Source organism: Sander vitreus, chromosome 8 (genome assembly GCF_031162955.1).
Source record: "Sander vitreus isolate 19-12246 chromosome 8, sanVit1, whole genome shotgun sequence".
In the NCBI taxonomy this organism is placed as follows: Eukaryota; Metazoa; Chordata; class Actinopteri; order Perciformes; family Percidae; genus Sander; species Sander vitreus.
The window spans coordinates 3,581,350-3,604,369 of NC_135862.1; the positions used below are offsets into that span (position 1 = coordinate 3,581,350).

Consider the following 23,020-nt stretch of genomic DNA (forward strand, 5'->3'; position numbering starts at 1 on the left):
AAAAGTTCTTAATTCAAAAACAAAGAAGTTTTTGGTTACCAACATTTATTGCACTTTAACACAAATTAACCCTCAAATCAAGCAGTGACTTTTTCTTATTTGCTTTCTGATTATGTGCATCATCTGCAGATGACGCTATGTGATGATAATCCATTCATATTATAGCCATGGAAATACAATTCAAATGAAAAACAGAAAGCCCCTGCTTTCAAGGGAGCATAAAAAACATAAAAACAGGGCAAGTAAAGGAAGTTTTGGCAGTTTGTTTATTAATTTTAGTAGGCATATTTTAACATTTAAACATCATATGTGTGTGTGTGTGTGTGTGTGTGTGTGTGTGTGTGTGTGTGTGTGTGTGTGTGTGTGTGTGTGTGTGTGTGTGTGTGTGTGTGAGAGAGAGAAAGAGAGACAGAGGAATAAAAAAGGTGAAAGGCAATGCAAATGGAGAGAGTTTTTGTTCAACTACATTTTAGTGTTGTCTTTTTCGTCAACGATATTGCATGTTGATATCGCCACCGTCAGCTTTAATGATGGAGTTCCTGTCTCGTCTCGTCATTTTTATCGTTAACGAATTTAATACTTCAGCAGAGGTGTTCATTTCCAAACATACTTGTGGCTTGACGGTTAACGTTGAACTATGGATTTAATTGCGGGGGTATTTTGCCGATGGTAATGTTATTAGCATAGACTGTAAAAAAAAAAAAAACAGGTTAAAAGGTCAGCGCCGAGATTGTCTCGCATTGCACAGCGTTGCGGAGGTGAGCTCCGACATTAAGTTATGTTCTGCCGTCTGTGTAGAAGAGGTGAATTTACATTTCACAGCAACTTAACATGATAAAGTGTCTGGCTTTTGTCTGATATTTAGTGTCGGCAAAATGGCTTTTTATTGAGTTTGCTCTTAGCGAAATGCTCTGAGTGAATTTAAGCTGGGCTTTTATTGTGAAGGGTTGATACGGAAGAGCCAGCGTTACGGTAGCGCCTTTTTTCTCTCAACCTTTTTATTAACATGACAGTCGCGATGTTCCTGTCAGCTATCCGCTCGTGCTCCAGGAAAGTGAAGAATCATTTTATTGGTATATCCAGCAATCATGTTACGTTGGAAGCAGCTAAAAGTATACCGCAGTCAAAGCAGGTAAAGGGTTAACCCCCTCCTGCTGTACAGAGCGTCAGTGGGGCAAAAAGTGGGTATGCGCTATATGTGGCGCATAGGGGCGCAGCCCCATGGGGGGGGGCGCCAAAGCAATGGTAAAAAAAATATAAAGCTATATGTAGCTGCTGTTGTGTGTTTCTAAATCATTTCTGCATTTCCTCAATGTTATATAACATTTTAGAGGACTAACAGGCTAGAGTGACCTGTGTCATGAGATTCCATCATAGAATGTTGACATAGAATGTTGACATAGAATGCTGACATAGAATGTTGACATAGAATGTTGACAGAAGAGGGAGGGGAGCGGTCTTTGGTGTTTTTTGCCCCCAACGTCTCCTCCCAGGCAGCGCGGCAATGGTTATATTTATGGTTAGGGTTAGCTGTCTGGAAGGCACCGTTGGAGGCAAAAAACACCATCGAGCGCGGGGAGTGGGTGGGCGCCGTGAGCGCTGAGCGAGCAGGTACGAGTAGTGAGTTGTCGTCTATGGAAAAAGATGGATAAAGCAAAAAAGCTGTCGGTGGCTAAAAATAGAAAAATAAAGAGGGAAAAGGAGATGGCATGTCAAGGGATGCGACAGCAGTTAAATAAGTGGATGGTGAAAGGCAACAGGTAGGATTTAAAGTGCGACGTCTGTGCTTGGAGGCTTGCAAATATTCACGTTGACAGACTAGCTAGCGTTTGCTAACACTGGGAATGTAGCAGCCAAATGGGGGTTTACGGCTAGCTTAGAATATGCAAAACCAGAGCCCGTCTACAGAGAGCCTTTTCACTCCCTATTTAGCCCAAGGGGGTAAGCTTTGCTTCAGAACTCGAACCTCCTATGGCGCCATTTTGATGCTACCAAACGATCAACCGACATTAGCATCCCATTGACTGCCATTCATTTTGACGCCACTTTGACAGCGAATAACTTTACATCTGAAGTGTTTAAAGACTCTATTTGTCCGTTGTTTATTTCTAAAGAAACACAACAATGTATAAAAGGCTCCATTACCTTGTACCTCACGTTATGGCTCCGTAGCAGACGTTTTTGTAAAAATAGGCTAACGATTGTGTCATAACCACGCGACTTACTGTTGCATAGTAGAGAAATTACCGTATAGTACAGGAGAAGTGCGCAGACAGTTTCGACTTACATTAGCTGTTTAAGTTTAATTACTAATGTTAACTAGAATTTTAGTTAGCAATAATTAGCCTGTGTCTATGTTATCTCCTTACATATACCTACGCTCTCCGTCTCTGCAATATTCGGAATGATTGAGATTTCTCTTGGCACAGCTACCAGAAGACTTCCAACTTTCAGACAGGTTGCTCACGTCACATCTACGTCGTCTCTCTCAGTTGGAGGCTGCTCAGTAACGCTCAGCGCTCACCGGAAAAGTGACTTCTAATATCCTTCACTGGTCTCCGTCCAGAGCAACGGGATCTGTTGATTCAGCCCCATTGTACCGAATTTGGTTGCAGTTCCACCAGAGTTCCACTGGGGGTGATCGCGGTCCAGTGCTAAATGAATGGGAGTCTATGGAGCTAGACGGCTAAATTTGTCTCTTTCGCCTGATTGCCGTTGAGAAATCTCAGATTTGATTGCAGTTTTTGCAAGTTCAACATGGATTATAGGTCAAAAGTTGAATGAATGAGTACTTATGTCCTTTTGATTTCTCACAGGTTGAGTCGTTGTTGCCCATAACACGCTAGCATTCTGCTAATGAATGCTGATTGGTCAATGAAGGACTGATTACGACCAGAGATCCCGCTTGACGGCATCCGAAGCGGAACCAGAATGTCAGAGCCCGTCTACGTCCGTCTGTGGATATTTCTGCATGGTCTTTAAAATATTAGCAAATCAAAACTCTTTCTAGTGTATTGACAGGGAGAGTCTAACCTGTCAGCTGTGTTGTCGATGCCTCGAGAGAAAAAAGGAAGTGACTCAGAGCTTGCCGTAAAGCAGTATCTCTGGCCGTATATGTGTATGACGTCATTGACATTTTAAAAGGCTTTCTAGAACAAAAAAGCCACTTTAAAAAAATCTAACACCCAGCAGTGTGTATTTTCTTACACACTCCCCTTTCGAATGCAACATTCAAATTGCTAGTCAAAAAATTATTTTGAGGGGTATAGCTCCATAGAGTCCCATTCATTCTGCACTTGCCCACGAGCACCCTCTAAAGGACACAGAGTGGAACTGCAACCAGTTCAGAGGCCGGAAGTTTCCCAAAAGTGGAAGTTCTCCCCTTATTAGAAATTCTCGTGCAAAACTGAGGTTGCTGAGCTGAAAACTGTAAAGAAACTACTGAAAAGGTAGCATGTACAATAAATGACAAGAATCTGGAAAACATAACTAATGCAATAACTCTGGTTTATCATGGAATCATGCATAGATTTTAGTGCTGTCAAACAATTCCAATATTTAATGTCATCGTTAACTCGCAATTAATCGCACATTTTTATCTATTCTAAATGTCCCATTATTTCTTTTTGTCCCATTATTTTTTCTCATTTTAATGATCTTATCAACATGGAAAAGTGGATCGGCTTGCTTTGTCCAAATGTTTTTTTTTTATTGAAAACAACATTGGCATATACTGTAGTGTTGAATTTCACAGTAACATTCTCACTTGGAGCAGTCATTCACACTTGAAGCAAATAATCTCTCAAACAATGTAACGGCTTTGACGAGGGGGCGGAGAATTCTCATCAGCTGTGTGCTTGTCCATCAAGTGGTATGTCAGACTGGACGTGCTGTGACGATAGCTCAGTTTACAATGACAAAACACACAGATCACTTTGGTCTTGTCAATGGAACCATTTGGCAACTTTTTAAAAGTAAACTTTCCATTTAGAATCTTATTGCCATCAATTTCGGCGTCTCACGCTCGCCATCCACTCAAAACGTAACGTTAGCCTACTACTCTTTGGCCGGCTCGAGAGCCCAAACAAGTGTGTGCAGCGTGCCGTTTTGTTTCCGGTCTAGCTAGATCCGGTGTGGTGTTGTAGTTTTTCTAACGTTACTAGTTGTTGCAGCAGCATGTGAAAAAAACTACAAAGTTTGCTAGGCCAAAAAGAACGTTAATCTCGCGATAAAGAAATTGACACCGTTAAAATGGGTTTGCGTTAACGCCGTTAGTAACGCGTTTAACTGACAGCACTAATAGATGTTAACAGACTGTTCTCAGACTAGCTAGTGTTTGCTAACACTAGCAGCTAAAGTGAGATTTACGGCTAGCTTAATGCAAACCAATGTTGCTGATAGCTACATTTAGATTTTGGTGAAACCCTATGGTACCAATCCCATGCATGACATATCTCAATTTTATTAATGTAAAATAACTGGTAAATGTAAGGTAGCATGCACAATAAATGACAAGAAGCTGGAAAACATAACTTATGTAATAACTCTGGTTTACCATGGAATCATTAATAGATTTTGTTTTCGCCAAAATTGTTGCTGCATACCCCTCTGACACTGGGTAGTTGCACCCCTGCAGAGCGTGTCAACAGCCTGCTGCGTGTTGCGTCTGCAGGTTTTTTTGTTTTGTTCGGCCGTTTAGTTTTATTCACAGGTTTTTAATATCCAACATCCAATGCTGTCCAAACTGCTCCGAAATCCAAACCCCAAGTTCATTGGGTACCCAGGAAAGCCAAGGAATCCCGATTTATTAGATAGATGATCTAAGAGTCACAGTAAACTGGAAAAAAGTATGGCTTTTAGTCATCAAGTTAAAGCCTGACTATGACTTAACAATAATGTAACACACACACCTCTTTTAATCTTTTAACTTATGCATATGTTGACAATTGTGAAACAGGTATTTTTTTGAGCAGAGTCTCAGGTAGTGCCTCTGAATCTCATTGTATGCATCATGCAATTACAATAAAGGAATCTTATCTTATATTATCTTGTCTTATTTCTTCTCCCTGACCAGAAACCCTGAGTACTGCTGACGGAGAGGCCGAGGGATGAAGCGTTTTATCACTCCTCTATCTTTCCCAACGCAGTTTGCAGTTTATCCAACAGCTCTGTAGAAGAGAAAGAAAACCACGGTATTAGTTTTATTTTTCAACCTGACTGATGGGAACACCAATCTTTGACATTGGTCCAGTATTAAGCGAGATCGCTGCAGTTGGCAGTGGCGAAACAGGCTACAATGTAAGTTAATAGGACGATTGTCCAGCTTGTATTTACCTTCACAAAAGTGCTTGTTTTGCCGATGACAGGCTCAGATTAATATTCTAAGTGTCTGACAACATTACGGAAAGGATTTCTAAGGAGGTCGACCTTTCTGTTAAAGAGTAAGATCCTTTCTTTAAACAAAAACATCCGCAAAATGTCATTTTAGCATCGTAAAATACAAAGATTACACAACTTATTATACAATATATTTAGTATGGGGTCTCTGATCCATCTCTCTCAGTTAAGAGGTCCCTGAAAACCCTGATCTACAGATTTTTAGGCATTATAAAACGGCTTAAAAATAGTGCATATAGCAGCTGTAAATGGAGCATACCCCCGCACACCCCCCTAGATTTGGACTGAGCCCTGAATGTTTAAAATGTCTGGCTCCGCCCCTGGTCTAAAGGTAATAATGTATATGGTGATGGCAGGGATCGTAAGTTACCTCCAGCGGATGGTCTCTGGAAGCTATCATGGGCCAGACAGGCGTCGATCAGATCTACCAGCGGTTTGGGACAGTCGTCAGGGAGCGGCTGCCGGTATTTCTGTTTGCCCACTTTCTTAAGGAAGTCCTTATTTGACCAATCTGGGAGAAACGTAAGAACACATTAAGGATGAAAGAAGAAACCAATGATTCTATAGTTTAGTTTAGTTGTATTTTTTTTAGCCACGCTTAATATCAGCAGAGCTGTAGGGATGGGTTGGTGTTGGCATGTCTGTAGAAATATCTCAACACCTGTTGGATGGATTGCTATTTTGTTCAGACATTTATGTTTCCCAGAGGATGCACGCTAACCTTCTTCACGTTGGTGAAATCAGTTGTGTTGATCCTGAGTTATCCCTTAACAAATAACTTTGGAGACCCTATAGTCTCTGCTGCAAAATAGCCTCTGGAAGGAACTTGTTTTGGTGGAACGTGTACGTTCAAAAGGCACCGAGCAATCCCGGAAGTGGACCGTCCCGCTTGGAAGCCCTGTGTTTTAGTCATTGTGGTACACGGCTAAAACATTAAAATGCTCCACCATGTGTTCATTAGTGATTAAAACACTACACGTCATTGATTCCCTATACATATATAACACTGTAAAATAATCCAGCCTGCATGAGTTCTTTTACTTTTAAAACTTGATACTGATAATACCTCTATACCTTTATTTAAGTAGCCAAACATTTTGAATTCAGAGCCCTTTAAATGTAGAACTCTGGCGTGCTACTGTCATTGGCTTTAACACAAAGGGTGGTTACATAGATCAACACAAAACATACTCCATTCATACTTCTATTCTATCACACTAGTACAGCATTAAGATCATTCATGCACCTAACTATGGCCAGAAACTGGGTCCTTTTGTCATAAATCGCTATCAAACCTAACGTTGGCGAGTCCTTGATGCTAAAAAACAGAAAGTTTAGGGTTGGATGTTGATTGTTGTGTTCTGCAGGTACACACCTTCATAAGGTTTTCTACGGGTCACAACTTCCCACATGACGATTCCAAAGCTGAAAGACAACATTTGCAAGTTAGAGGACCTCAATATAACAAAGGACTCCTGTGTTAACTTTAGTCCCTTTCCCAATTGATCATTTTGTCAAAACAAACAGAAGATAATGAAACAAAGGAAGTTAGCTCCCTGGCATAACTCCCAAACCCGTAATTTAAAAGAAACCTTGAAACCATGAAAATAAATGGCGTTTCACCATGTGGAAAATGTTGTTTAGACTGGCAAGACAGTCATCAAGTGTATAGGAAGGCCCTCCGAAATGCCAGAGCAGCCTATAACTCATTAATAGAGGAACATAAGAAAAACCCCAGGTTTTCTTTTCAGCATTGTAGCCAGGCCGATGGGGAGTCTCAGCTCTATTGAGCCATGTATTCCTATAACTCTGTCTGTCTCAGGTTTTTGATTGTTAAAAGGAAGGTTGTCCTCACTGCTGTCGCACCAAATGCTTGCTCTTGGGGGTAATTCTTGGGTCTCTGTAAATTATAGAGTGTGGTCTAGACTTCCTCTATCTGGAAAGTGTCCTGAGATAACGTCTGTTATGTTTTATATAAATATATATTAGTCTCACTTTGCCAGACCTTCCTCCACAGCGCTGCAGAGTCCACACAGCTCTCCGGGATGGGAGAAAAACGTCCTCTGGTTTATTGGCATTTCTTTAAACCAATCACAGTCGTCTTGGGCGGCGCTAAGCGCCGGACGGAGCCACGGTGCCTCTGCAAATTAGCCTCGGGAAGGAATTTGTTTTGGTGGAACGTGTGTACGTTCAAATCTTGTTTTAGTCGTGCAACGGAAAACTCAGATTGGACAGATAGTCTAGCTAGCTGTCTGGATTTACCCTGCAGAGATCTGAGGAGCAGTTAACCATAGTCCTCAGAAATCCACCGGAGTTTAGAACGCCAACACAAAAGAGAAAGGTGACGGACATCCGGCCAAAAAAGAAGGACATACGGCGGAATTTCCAGAGGCACCGGAGCAGTCTCAGAAGTGTAAGGTCGTGGATATAGACTAATATATATATAAATAAATTGGAATTGAACTTTAAGGAAGCTGTTGGTAAAAAAATCCTGATTGGTATCTGACCTGTAAATCTCGCACTCTTTGCTGTACTTGTGGTTGATGTCGAGGAGCATCTGCGGAGAAGAGTAGGCCAGAGACCCGCCCGCGTTTATCTTTGTTGTCTTTCTCAGCGATGTCTCGGTTTTTGACAGCTCAAAGCCTCCCAGCTGAAAACAACAACAAAAACGTTGTTAATTCCCCCCTCCCAGTGCATTAAACCCTGCCCTCAGTGGACCGTCAGCAATCCCAGCATGCATTGGCCTCAGTACCTTGACTACGTAGCCTTCAGACACCAGGAACTTGCTGCTGTTGATGGATCCATGAACCTTAGATTGGTCTTCAGTGTGGTGCAGCCTAAGAGACGATAGACATCATCATCATCATCATGATGGAACCTTCCATCATCATATACAGTGGGGCAAAAAAGTATTTAGTCAGCCACCAATTGTGCAAGTTCTCCCACTTAAAAAGATGAGAGAGGCCTGTAATTTTCATCATAGGTACACAGACAAAATGAGAAAAATAATCCAGAAAATCACATTGTAGGATTTTTAATGAATTTATTTGCAAATTATAAGTAAAATGTTGCGTATTTGGTCACCTACAAACAAGCAAGATTTCTGGCTCTCACAGACCTGTAACTTCTTCTTTAAGAGGCTCCTCTGTCCTCCACTCGTTACCTGTATTAATGGCACCTGTTTGAACTTGTTATCAGTATAAAAGACACCTGTCCACAACCTCAGTCACACTCCAAACTCCACTATGGCCAAGACCAAAGAGCTGTCAAAGGACACCAGAAACAAAATTGTAGACCTGCACCAGGCTGGGAAGACTGAATCTGCAATAGGTAAGCATCTTGGTGTGAGGAAATCAACTGTGGGAGCAATTATAAGAAAATGGAAGATATACAAGACCACTAATAATCCCCCTTGATCCGGGGTTCCACGCAAGATCTCACCCCGTGGGGTCAAAATGATCACAAGAACGGTGAGCAAAAATCCCAGAACCACATGGGGGGACCTAGTGAATGACCTGCAGAGAGCTGGGACCAAAGTAACAAAGGCTACCATCAGTAACCTGCAGTGCCAGACGTGTCCCCCTGCTTAAGCCAGTACATGTCCAGGCCCGTCTGGAGTTTGCTAGAGAGCATTTGGATGATCCAGAAGAGGATTGGGAGAATGTAATATGGTCAGATGAAACCAAAATAGAACTTTTTGGTACAAACTCAACTCGTCGTGTTTGGAGAGGAAAGAATGCTGAGTTGCATCCAAAGAACACCATACCTACTGTGAACCATGGGGGTGGAAACATCATGCTTTGGGGCTGTTTTTTTGCAAAGGGACCAGGACGACTGATCCGTGTAAAGGAAAGAATGAATGGGGCCATGTATCGTGAGATTTTGAGTGAAAACCTCCTTCCATCAGCAAGGGCATTGAAGATGAAACGTGGCTGGGTCTTTCAGCATGACAATGATCCCAAACACACCGCCCGGGCAACGAAGGAGTGGCTTCGTAAGAAGCATTTCAAGGTCCTGGAGTGGCCTAGCCAGTCTCCAGATCTCAACCCCATAGAAAATCTTTGGAGGGAGTTGAAAGTCCGTGTTGCCCAGTGACAGCCCCAAAACATCACTGCTCTAGAGGAGATTTGCATGGAGGAATGGGCCAAAATACCAGCAACAGTGTGTGAAAACCTTGTGAAGACTTACAGAAAACGTTTGACCTCTGTCATTGCCAACAAAGGGTATATAACAAAGTATTGAGATGAACTTTTGTTATTGACCAAATACTTATTTTCCACCATAATTAATTTTTCTCATTTTGTCTCTCATAGTTGAAGTGTACCTATGATGAAAATTACAGGCCTCTCTCATCTTTTTAAGTGGGAGAACTTGCACAATTGGTGGCTGACTAAATACTTTTTTGCCCCACTGTATTCAACTTTCGGAATTCATTCCAACAGCCCTAACAAGTAACAAATTCAAGAACGGGATTGTATTGTATTTCTAAGTAAATAATATAGCCTAATTTGATCCTAAAGTGTGTTACTCTGCACTTGCTTTTTGATTGTTACAAATACTAAAGCAAAATGATCATCTTAGAATAGAACATATACTGTCTCTCGCATCACATAAATTATGAATTATTATATATCTTCCATTTTCTTATAATTGCTCCCACAGTTGATTTCCTCACACCAAGATGCTTACCTATTGCAGATTCAGTCTTCCCAGCCTGGTGCAGGTCTACAATTTTGTTTCTGGTGTCCTTTGACAGCTCTTTGGTCTTGGCCATAGTGGAGTTTGGAGTGTGACTGAGGTTGTGGACAGGTGTCTTTTATACTGATAACAAGTTCAAACAGGTGCCATTAATACAGGTAACGAGTGGAGGACAGAGGAGCCTCTTAAAGAAGAAGTTACAGGTCTGTGAGAGCCAGAAATCTTGCTTGTTTGTAGGTGACCAAATACGCAACATTTTACTTATAATTTGCAAATAAATTCATTAAAAATCCTACAATGTGATTTTCTGGATTATTTTTCTCATTTTGTCTGTGTACCTATGATGAAAATTACAGGCCTCTCTCATCTTTTTAAGTGGGAGAACTTGCACAATTGGTGGCTGACTAAATACTTTTTTGCCCCACTGTATTCAACTTTCGGAATTCATTCCAACAGCCCTAACAAGTAACAAGTTCAAGAACGGGATTGTATTGTATTTCTAAGTAAATAATATAGCCTAATGTGATCCTAAAGTGTGTTACTCTGCACTTGCTTTTTGATTGTTACAAATACTAAAGCAAAATGATCATCTTAGAATAGAACATATACTGTCTCTCGCATCACATAAATTATGAAGAGGTTAGTAAATTGTCTTGAAGAGGATTCTTTTTTTCTGTCTCAATATTGACTGTCTCCTTTGGACTCGGTGTTGACTCAGTCTCGACTAGTCCTGGTCTTGGACTCGACAAATCTGGACATGACTACAGCCCTGGTACAAAGTGCTCGCCGACATTGTGTCTGTGGCAAAAATGATTGATGCCTGGTGATGGTAAATTACGAGGCGACCAATGTTAATGCCTGTTCTAGATGGATTTTAAATTTAAACCGATACCGGTTTTCTTTTCTTTTTTTAAGATTATTTTTTGGGGCATTTTTAGGCCTTTATTTGAATAGGCTAGCTTAGACTTGAAAGGGGAGAGAGAGGGGGGAATGACATGCAGCAAAGGGCCGCAGGTCGGAGTCGGACCCGTGGCCGCTGCGTCGAGGAGTAACCCTCTATATATGGACTCTACCAGGTGAGCTAACCAGGCGCCCCAATACCTGTTTTCTAAACAAGCTTGCTTCATCAATGGTTTTGTTTCGAAGGAGGAAGTTACTTTAGAAAAACTCGAGACCAACTAGAATATTTGGCGAGACCAATGGCCAAGTCTAAGACAAGTCTGAGTGCAAATACCAACGAGTCCAAGACAAGTCGGAGACGATAGAAAAGCGCCTTAAAGCAACACTAAAGAACTTTTCCCGCTTCGGTCCCCCTACAGGTTGGAAGCAGAATTGTCCATTACATTACATTGTCCAGTTCATTCGAACTACAGATCCGCTACCCGATCTGGCAAACTTGCATTATGTAATGTAATGTAATGTAATGTAATGGACAATTCTGCTTCCAACCTGTAGGGGGACTGAAGCGGGAAAAGTTCTTTAGTGTTGCTTTAAGTCCAGACTACTACAGCCCTGGCTTCTTCCAACACCACAGGCATGCATGCCCTGGTGTTTTGGAGAATCCTTCTTTGAACAGCGTGTTTAGCATGAACGCCTCTGTCCATGCTCGTAGATTGCGTGCCGTCTGTGTCGGCCAAAATGTCACACAGGAGTATAACCAAAGCTTTAGGTAATCCTGCAAAATGTTTTTTTTTGTCTTTACTTTCACACCTGCACAAATAAACTTGTTTTTGTATTTCCCCTCATTTAAATAAACCGAACATATTATTAATGACTATAGAGGACTGTACCGGTAGAGTCCTCCCGCCGCGTCCCGACACATACGAGCTTTCGTGGTCCAGGAAAGTGTGAGTTTTTCATCGTCCAGAACCTGACGGAGACTTCCCATCTCACAGTACTCCATGATGAGGAGGAACTGAGGGTTGGGTCCTACAGGAAGTCACAAGAACACATCACATTACTCTCATTTTAAAAGGTGCAATGCGCCCAATACGCTAATGCACTGTCCATTACGTTCCACAGTTGACTTACCCTCCTCGTCCACACTGATGCCGAACATTCGCAGGATGTTGGGCGACTCAAAACGTTTCATGGTTTCAACCTCCTTATTGAAAATATTCTTCACCGTGCTACATATGGAGACAATATTTATGTTGACAACAGTATGTCACATACTCATACATGCTTTTGACCATCAGGTTACTAAGCTTGTCCAGTCTAGTGTTCTTCTGTTACGAAACATTGCAAACATCCGTTGTATGTTGTCACCTTCAGATCTAGACCAATAAATTCAAACATTCATTTTCTCTCGTATTGATTACTGTAACTCCCTCTACTCATGCCTCAGTCAAGCTGCTCTACAACTTGTAAAAAATGCAGCTGCCAGACTATTAACCAGAACAAGTTGCCGGTCTCATATCACACCTATACTTCATCCCTTCATTGGCTTATGGTAAAATTCAGATCCTTTTGATTATCTTCAAAGCATTACATGACCTCCCCCCCACCCTTACACGTTATGCAGCCAGAAATAATGGTAATATAAATAAACAAATCCCATGAGTATAATTTTCCAATCAAAAGTGACTATTGTTTTTGTATTTTAATTCAGTATTGTCCTGAAACGTGATACAGACCTTACGCTGGTGTTCAGAGTCTCAATGTATCTCTTGATGGCCACCTGGAAGCCATGGTACGTTCCTTTGTACACCTCTGATGTGTCTGTTTTTATGAAGGGCACTCTGGGAAAATCAGCGTAGGTCAGCTCGTCTGGTTTGATCATTCGAATGGCTACCTCAGTGATGCTTGGCTTATTCACTGTGAAAACACAAGGTCACATGTTATTTTGGGTTTGATTACATCCAGTGAGACAGTATTTGCATAATGTACATTTACTGTCAGTCTCAGCCACTCATCTAACGCAGAACTGAAATAAGATGCTGAATTCTTCAGCTGCACTCAGTTACTGCTGAGTGCAAACTGGAAGTCTGAGTGGTTTCGATCCCTAGGTTAACGTTTCATATTATCTCCTCATCTTGTTCGGTCTCAGATAATGTGAGAGTCAAACATTGTTTCTGAGACAAAGGCTACATCTACACTACTACGTTTGAGTCAAAAAACAATCTCCGTGCACACAGGAGTTTTAGCTCCAGTAGCAGAACTAATCTCCGTCCATATTGACACATCTGACAAGACCTTTCACGTACACTGGGCACGTGCGTGCCGGTGTAAAGATGAAGCAGATTGTATACTCTGCATCCACCGGGTGGTGGTAGTTGCTTTAAGTTGCAGAAGAAACTACAGAGGAAGAGCAGCAATGGCGAAAAATAAGACGAGATTTCTTCTTCTTTGATTGGTCAAACGACGAGGTAAAACGGTTAGTGAAAGTTAACACGTGACTACAAGGCGACAAAGGCGGCAGAAAACAGAAATCAGTCCTTCCAGAAAAATGCGGAGTTTTTTTGTGATTGTTGCGGGCAAAACTCCTTGATCGTGCGTCACGTTTTCTTAAAATATGTGATGGAATATGCTGGATGTTTATGCGATGAAATTGGGGGAACTTGCAAAAACTGCTGTGTCATCGTGGCTTCATCGCGGGGTTTGCAGCTTTTCGATGGCGTTCACGTCGCGTGGTTATGTCTCTTCATAACTTTCCCATGGCAACAGGGGAAAACGGCTGCTCTTGTGTGAAGTAAACGCAACATTTTTCAACTTTCTGCTAAGATATTTGGGACTTTTTTGCAACGAAAATGCGGGGATCATGAAATCATGCAAGCCCCGCATATTTTGCGGCGAAAGTGTGGCGTATTTAAATACGCATATAAATATGCAGACTTTGGCTGATTACGCATTGAATTATGCGATCGCATAATCACGTTTTTCTGGAGGGACTGAGAAATATAGAGTAGTCATCTTAGACATCTGACTGGACACAATCAAGCTTTGTGACAGGAGATTATAATCTATACTGTGTTGTGTGTGTGTTGTACTCACAGATCGCAACGACCTTTTCCACGTTGACTCCGATGGATTCCACTTTTTTCTGCATGGCTTCTAGTTCCTCACGCATCTCCTTGTGATACTCCCTGAGCACTGAGGAACAAACAAGCACAGATAAAACAGAAATATTCTACACAGGGATGCCAGTTTATTGTGCTGTCACTGCCCGATGGGCGTCAAGTGGAGATGTGAGTCGCGCATGCTCAGATTTAAACGGTTTACGGCGTAACGTGTCATACTGAAATTTGTGAAATCCATAAAATAATAAACTTTTCTCATTACAAACAATAACAGAAGATGGAAATCATTTCAAAAACGTTGTAGCTATCTATGATTGTTTGGTTGCTAACGTTAGCTCAAAACGCCATTCAAGTGACAGCCTTTGTTGTGTTTGATTGCTAACTTGTAGCCAGCAGTGAACCAACTTGGTTACGTAGGTCCATTTTTACTGTATTGATATTACAGAAGTCTTTCGTTAGCATCTTGTAGGCTACTCGTTGCAAAGTGACACATGCGCAACTCACATCGGGTAGTGATAGTGCACTTTGCATCTTTATGTCAGTCAGGATCGGCTAGAGTCAGACTCATCTTTGATGATTGCTTTAGTTTTGATCTGAATATATCTGACTTGGCTCTTCGTAATACGACAGTGAAACATGGACACCTCACGTAAGCCAAGGTCGATCACAAGTGCTACATCATCATTGCAGAATCAACCCTCACACAGCCGACTGTGCTCTACTGTCTTGAGTTGTCTAATGATGTGAACCAGGGGCGGAGCAGGGGGTTAACTTCTGGGGCTCCAGCCCCAACGATTTTCTCAAAAGCCATGAAACTTTTAAAATAACTTCAACTTTGTGTAATTTCCCCTCATTCTCTCTGACTGGACCGGCAAATCAATGGAGGAGAAGTTCTGTTACTGGGGAAATATCGCCATTCATTGTGTGAACTCTACTAAAGATAGGTCTCAACTTTAGTGATGCTGTTTACGCCGAATCCCTACCCTACCTATGTTTTGTAACGTAAAAATAGAAACACCAGACACATGTTGCACCTTTTAGGTGGCAGAGGTAAAACATAGTCATGTTCAACATTTGTTGTGTTCTGGTTTCAGAATGATGAAGACAGTTGGAGAACAGTTAGATCCAAAATAAGATGTAGGTTCGACAGCAGAGATCTTCAACAGGGGTCCGGGACCCTTAGGGGGTCCTCAGAGTTACTGCAGGGGGGCCCCCAAGTTATTGTTTATGCACTTAAAAAAAAGTTCAGAAGTTTATGTCTGAGAATATACATAAACATGAGTCCAACATATTATTAGCAAAGATAAATCGGCCTATTTGTGATTTGTTTTTAATGTACAAAACGGTGATGATGCTTATCAGCCTGTAGGTAAGGTAGCCAACCACAGATACAGTTGAGCTTAAGGATTCACTGTGCTACATGTATGTTTAACATTTAAACATGATGTACTGTAAAAATCATAGGGGTGATTGGCAATCACTTTCAATTAATTCAATGAAAGTAATCATTAATATTACTTGCATAGGACGTTGTATGCAGGGGTTAAATTGGGATTTGTTATGTGCGGGGGCTCTCCCTAGGGGGGTCTGGGGGTATGCCCCCCGGGACATTTAACAAAAAAAAACAAAAAAAACATTAAATGGCACTTTCTGGAGAGCTTTGTGCAAAGAAAAGAGAAATTGAGTCTTACATGATGTGCAAAACTGCAAGGTTAAGAGCCTATACTTTGCATTGTTGTAGTATCAAGTGGTATTAGGGCATTTAGCATTTACATTACTGTTAATCAGTCATCCCTTGATTACACGTTGTATTACCTTGTTATGATATAAGAAGTGACCCATACAATGGTCTGTGGTGACCAGGTCCACCTCACACAAACTTCCTTCTCCCATTCTCTCTCTTTACTACTACTACTACTACTACTACTACTACTACTACTACTACTACAACACACACACACACGGCGCCGAGTGGTGCTCTCTGATGCTCGGAGGCGAGCCGTGGCTGGCTATGGGCCCTGCCGCTGGAGAAGATGCGACCGGTATAACATGAACTCGTAGCAGCCATTGGAGTTTCTGAGCACCGGGCTTCCACCGCTGCGAACGGGGTTTTTAGCTTTAGGAGAAGGCATTTTATCTGTTAGACGTAGACACTAAAGGCGTTATGTAGTTGCCCGCAGTGGTGAATTGCCTGCAGTGCTGCGCGGGTTGTTGTCGTGTTCCGATTGTTCTCATCTCATCTCGATCGACTGTTAGCTTCAGCTGGCTAACGTTAGCTGTCAACCTCCCGACTAACTGTTACAGCTAGCTAGTGATCTAGCGAGGATTAGCCCTTCAGACCACAGTGGACTTCAGTGGACTCTCCAGCCAAACTCCCAACTGGACCTTCGTCTGCCACAACTGCCGGACTCTTTCACTCGGTAGCGTTGGTCAGCTGTCATCTTAAGCCAGCTAGCTTCTGTTAGCTTCTACCGACTGACGGCTCGACCAGCACGTCTGTTCGCTGTGGAGCTCTTTTAGCCATGTTTCCCGGCTCAACACTAAGTTAGTGTGGGCCACTACCTCTCTGCACTGCCGAAAATGGTGCTCCTAAAATATTCCTCACTGCAACTTCTCAACGTCATCTGCTACGTCGCTTCAGCTTGCATTGCCAACACAAAATAAAAATATTGTCCCGTTGTCGGCGTCAGCTAAGAAGATAGTTTGCCCCCACACGTCCAAAATTCTTATTCAAATAACCTTCCGCAACGATTGCTCTTTGGTGGAGCTCTGCTTTGAATGAAGTTACATCGTGACAAATTAATGGATCACTTGCGGAGTGATATGAAGACATGAATCAGAGGCACAAAAAACGTTGACAGCAGTGACCGGTCATTATGTTTACCAACAGGGGAGAGGCGGGACGATTGAAACGCGGGACGGATGAAACATTCCGGTTTTCTCCGAGTGCAATGATGATAGACAGACTTCCTTAGGTCGAAACATAGAGCATGTTAACCTCCTTCTATCAGCCAAATATCTTCCTGTTATTTCCTTTTATCACGGAGTTACAGGAGTTAAATGAGTTTTAGCGGTTACATTTTTTCGATTATTAATGAGCATTTTTCATTTAAAGGTTCGACTACATGCTTATTCAGTAGACCATTTAGCGTTCTCCACAATCCCAGACTTTCATATTGCATGCTTGTTTACATGGAGAGCAAAACGAGCTATAATGGCATATGTCGGGACGATTGAAAAAAAAGAAAGAAGCGGATTTGCACGATTTACGAGAGCTTCATTTTCAGGTCGGAAAAGCGGGATTTCTGGATTTATCCGGAAGAATCACACCCCTGATAAATATATAAATGTCAATAATTATTTGAATAGCTTAATGCAGCTAAGGGGTCCTTGGCCTAAAAAACGTTGAAGACCCCTGTTCTACAGGATGATTCTTTTCCTCTGCAATTACCATTAATTGTGTGCAATTACCATTAATTGTGTGCAGATTTCTAAGCATTTCATTATCAAACGCCTTAAAAAATAGTGCATAAAGCTGCTGTAAATGGAGCATGCCCCCAGACCCCCGCTTAGATTAAGACTGAGCCCCAAATGTTTACATTGGACTCCTCCCCTGAACACTTGCAAGTCATAAACAAGTGTTTAAAAAGGTACAATAGTTCTAGAAAAAGGTCCTGCAGTGCATAAGGGACTTAAGCCATACCACGTTTGTTAAATTTCTAATCATTTGAAAAGAAATGTAGCCTACATATCATTTATCCCGATGCTCTTGATGTACACTCATGTAGACATAAAACGTTTAAAGATTAAAACAAGATCAAACTTAAGCTCATGGGGTTCCTATCTTTACTTAACACACTCTACAAAGTCAGAGTCAACATCAGTTTCTCTCACATTTCTCCAGCTCGGTGTTGTCCTCCTTCCTGTCCATCTCGTCTTCTTTGTCTCTGGACGTCTTGTCAAACACCTTTAACAGCATTTCCTTCTGCTCAATGGCCAGATTTAAAGAAAGGACCTGGAAGGCATCATTGAGGCGATTGTTCAACCTGTGGAACTCGTCTTGGTGGCTGCCGGAGCTCAGGACACGCTTCACCCAGGTGGACGAAGTGAATTTCTCGATGAAATCCTTTGCCGAGTCCAGAGTAGTGGCGAGTTCCTGGAGGGTTCTTTCTACCTTGGCAGAGGATTGTCCCTGTTTCTGCGTTCTGATGGACTCCACCACATGCTGCAGGGCTTTGACCCGGTCACAAACACGGTAGCACTGCTTCTTATTGGCCTTCACTTTCTCAACCAGGTCGTAGATTGCTGAGGCGACGGACAGGATGGTCTCTATGCAGTCCATGACCAGCTGGAGAGAATGAAAATGCATTAAATCAGAGCTGAATGGAAAATAATTCAAGTTTAAGTGAGCCTTAGTTAATGGAAGTAAACTGAACCAAAATGAATTGAAAATGCCTGACTTAACTAGAGCAGTGGTGGAAGAATGATCTTTTCGTAGCCCTAACTAAGTGGTTTTACCCTGCACGTTGAAAAATGACGCCTACAGGTCCTGACCAAGCATCAGTATTTGATGAGTTGGGAGTGATAATGTGTTGCCAGTGTTGTAGTCTATATCCACGACGTTCCACCCAACGGGATTGCTCCGTTGCTGACGGAAATTCCGCCGGATGATACTCATTTAGGCCGGATATCCGTCACCTTGGGCTTTCTTTGTTTTGGCGTTCTAACCTCCGGTGGATTTGTGAGGACTGTGGTTAACTGATCCTCTGATCTCTGCAGGGTAAATCCAGACAGCTAGCTAGACTATCTGTCCAATCTGAGTTTTCTGTTGCACGACTGAAACAACTTTTGAACGTACACACGTTCCACCAAAACAAGTTCCTTCCCGAGGCTATTTTGCAGAGGCACCGTGGCTCTCTGGGAGAAAAACGTTTTCTGGTTTATTAGCATTTCTTTAAACCAATCACAATCGTCTATGCGCCGGATGGAGCCGCTGTAAAATAGTTGTGCGAGAGAAACCTCAGATTGGACAGATAGTCTAGCTAGCTGTCTGGATTTACCCTGCAGAGATCTGAGGAGCAGTTAACCATAGTCCTCACAAATCCACCGGAGGTTAGAACCCCAACACAAAGAAAGAGGAAGGGGACGGACATCGCGAAAATAGACTAACCACTCTACAACAGGAAGTGAAACCTTTGAGTTTACCACATTATACCACCAACAACACTGTGACTACAAAACCCAAGTCAAAGTTGGTTTACAAATGCAGACATTTAAGGACCTTTGAGACTGAAAAGTTATAAGATGATTGTCGAACAACACCCAAAGACACTTTATACTCTCATCCTCTCTGTAAGTTCCCCGTTTCTCCTGTTTTGATTGTTAACTAGCCACATACACTGCAGTCCACTCAAAGCCACAGATTGTGAGAGCATGTATTGATTTCCTGTTTGTCTGCAAATCCTGAGCTGCTTAGTACGGTGGCCCTGAAGTGCAAATCACAACAGCAAATAGAAAAACGCAACAGCAAATCATAAAACACAACAGCAAATAGGAAAACACAACAGCATTAACTTCTACCGGAAAAGGTAGGGTCTATCTAGCAGAGGACGGAGCCTCCTGATTGGACAGATGGACTGTCTGTCTGTTAAAAGTAGGCGCTTTTCCGTGTTTTTCACCTCTCCTTCCTGTTAAAAGACAAAGAAAATTTGTTTTCATATTTGCTGTTGTGTTTTCCAATTTGCTGTCATGTTTTCACATTTGCCGTTGTGTTTTATGATGTGTTAAAGTGTTTTCATATTTGCTGTCGTGTTTTCCTATTTGCTGTTGTGTTTTATGATTTGTTGAAATGTTTTCCTATTTGCCGTTGTGTTTTATGATTTGCTGTTGCGTTTTTCTATTTGCTGTTGTGATTTGCACTTCAGGGCCACCGTAGCTTAGACTGAAATACAGAAGATTTGTTCTTTATTTGTTTGGTAGAATAACGCTTGATACAAATCTGTTAAAAAGCAGTTAGTTCACATGATATCAAGCTAACAACTGGTACATCAATGGGCATTATCATTGTTTTCCATGTAAGGAAATGTGTAAAGTAAAACATGGTTACTAATTAGAATGTTACAGATCACCTAAACATCTAAACATATTGAGACCTAAAGATGAACTGCCAAATCTGCCAAAATCAAATGAGGAAAAAAGGAACAGAAATGTTTAGTCATTGAGTGAAATCCAATTCATAACTTGGGGGTGGACACATAAAAGCCCTTTCAAGTGGGGAAACGGCACACATTTAGAAAATACTTTATCAACCATGTGCATTTAAAAACATATTTAATATTTTAAAACTCCACCCATCCAGTGGTGTAGTCTATGTGATACACAGGTATACGCAGTATACCCACTAGGAAAGCTCCAGGATTTCCATATACCCACTTATAAATGCCCAATGACGACATACTTTCCATTATATTTTTGATATATTTTGAATTGTCATCTGTGTTTTTCGTCTTCACACAGGCTAAATAAAGGTATTTCCACCGTAAATTGGTGAATAAAAGTTATATGCCGAATGCAGGAAATTAAGTCTTTGACGCTCCAAATAACCCTGGGGGAGGACACCCAGACCCCCCACTATGATATGCCCCCCTCCCCCAAAGGCAGATTCTGGCCAATATACAGTATATAGGCCAATATATTTATATACAGTACAGTATACCCGCTACAATACATTAGACTACACCACTGCATCCATCCATCTGCGGAAGTTGCCTCTCCTCAGAAAGACAGGTAAATGCATCAGAGGTATTTCTTTGCTGTCTGTTGCCAAACCTTGCCTCTGTGTTTGTGTCCAATCTACCAGTTCACCCAGTAGTGACGGATCAAATCTCGAGGTCTCTTTCTCTCAAACCGTCTCTTTTAGCAAAACCACAAACCAACACAACAATAAATTTGGTTCTGCCAATGTGCCAACTGTACTCTGCTCTAAACTGAAGTGCTACTGCAGAGAAATGACTTCTTGCTGTTCTCCTGATCTATACACAATGAATCTGCAGCACACTGAGCTGCTCACAGAGCCAACAACAAGTGGACATAAAGGGCTGTCAGCAGAGGAGTTTACTGTTGATATGACCCAAAACAAAAAGATTATTTACCTGTAAGTGGCTGTCGACGAAAGCTTTCAGTCTGAGGTATGTGTTGCTTCGTGTGTGTGTGTGGTCTGGTGAAAATTAATCTGTAGCTCTCAGCTCCTTCCTCTGTTGCTCCCCACTTCCTCCTTTTATCTATCAGTTGCAGTTCCTCCCTCTGAGTGTGATTCATGCCCCTGTGCTCCAGCACACCCAAGATTGAAACAGAACTATAACTTGCTGCAGGGGGGTGGGAAGCAGAGCAGATAAGATCTGGAGGCAAGAACAAGTTGCAGCAGGAACTGAAGCTGTCCAGCATGCTTTTCCTTTAAGGGAGCTCCTATATCTACATCCATAAACATGACTCTTAATGTTGGCCTTGTCATAAACCGGCCCAGAGCTCGTGACAAGGAGACAAGTTGAAATTCTTTTACAGTTTTTCTCAATTGTTTACACACAAATACTGGTACTTGAGACACAATGACCACAGCATGTAACTCATGCACCAATCCCCCCTAAACTACAAGAACAATTCCTGCTTCACACTCAAATTGCAGTTCTAAAACACACTTTTTTCAAAACACTACACACAATTCCCTGCATTTGGTACAATTTTCATGAAGAAAATGTCTTGTTTTCACAAGGAACACACATTATAACGTTATATTGCCCTACTATGCACACTGACTCATCACATGGGCAAACACCTGTCACACAGTTTTACAATTAGCAATCAGAGCTTTAGCACAAAAGGGCAACAGGTGAAAACATTGCTTGTTGTTTTGTATGTAGACCACTGTATGTGCAACTTTGTGTTGCACATACAAAATATATTTGTTACCGTGTATTTGTGTATTTGTGTGTATAAAAACAATATTCTCAAAAATGTTATAACACACTTATATATGTACTGTCTGTAGTAAGTGTAACACTGAACAAAAAGAAGGCCTAAGTCATTATGATGAATGGAGAAGACGTGTTTTTGTGACTGTGAACTGGTCTTTTTGGGTCAAAATTGAAAATGGACTTTTTTGGCGCTTTTTCTGATGTTTTTGTCAGATGCTTTGTGTCACTTTTTTTTCAATGTTTTTAAATTCATAGTCAATAAATCAAATTTACATGACATTATACAAAAAAAATTAGTTAATAAAAAAGAAGCTGAAATGATACATTATTTTGACTCATAGTTGAGATCAGAAGATGCTGAGTGAATCACAGACATTTTTTTATTTAAATGCTATGAGATTGAATAAATCACCCAAAATTCAATGGAAGTAATCATTAATTTTACATGCAAAGAATGTTGTATGGGTTGCATCTAAGTTATTTTTGGGCAATTTGGTTGTAAGAAACCCATATTTCTGATATGAAAAACTTTGAAAACGGGTCAAAATACAGGTTTAGTAAGGCGGTGAGAGATGCTAAAAAAACCTGTACATTGAGAAACTCCAACAACAGCTTTCAGCTAATGACTTTCTGTACTTTCTTTTCTGTCTGGGCCCCCGCCCCAGTCAGATAACCAACAAACTAAAGGCCCCCGCCTCCATCAACGACCGGCGCCTGGCTAACGACTTGAACACCCTTTACTGTCGTTTTGAAAGACCATGCAGCTTTGTCCCCTTCCCCCGTGACTGCACCCCTCAACAGCTCCACCCCTCATGCCACACCTCCCCCACCCCCGTAGGTGTGGGGGCCAGATCACTACCCACCCCTCCCACTACAACAACCCTCTGTATTCAGGTAAAAGCAGTTAACACACCGGGCCGATAATGGGCCGTCGGA

At 41.7% G+C, this 23,020-nt stretch overlaps 1 protein-coding gene across 1 annotated transcript; it reads right to left on the reverse strand.

Annotated features, from left to right (window-relative positions):
* Positions 1–4,762: 4,762 nt before the first annotated feature.
* Positions 4,763–21,422, reverse strand: LOC144521804 (mixed lineage kinase domain-like protein). The gene is made up of 11 exons (XM_078256416.1): positions 21,266–21,422; positions 18,009–18,462; positions 14,089–14,187; positions 12,732–12,912; positions 12,127–12,224; positions 11,886–12,024; positions 8,150–8,234; positions 7,905–8,047; positions 6,773–6,822; positions 5,768–5,908; positions 4,763–5,168 (listed from the first exon to the last, which is right to left on the reverse strand). The coding sequence occupies exons 2-11, from the start codon at positions 18,454–18,456 to the stop codon at positions 5,122–5,124; spliced, it is 1,431 nt and encodes a 476-aa protein (XP_078112542.1). The 5' UTR covers positions 18,457–18,462; positions 21,266–21,422; the 3' UTR covers positions 4,763–5,121.
* Between the last annotated feature and the right edge of the window lie 1,598 nt (positions 21,423–23,020).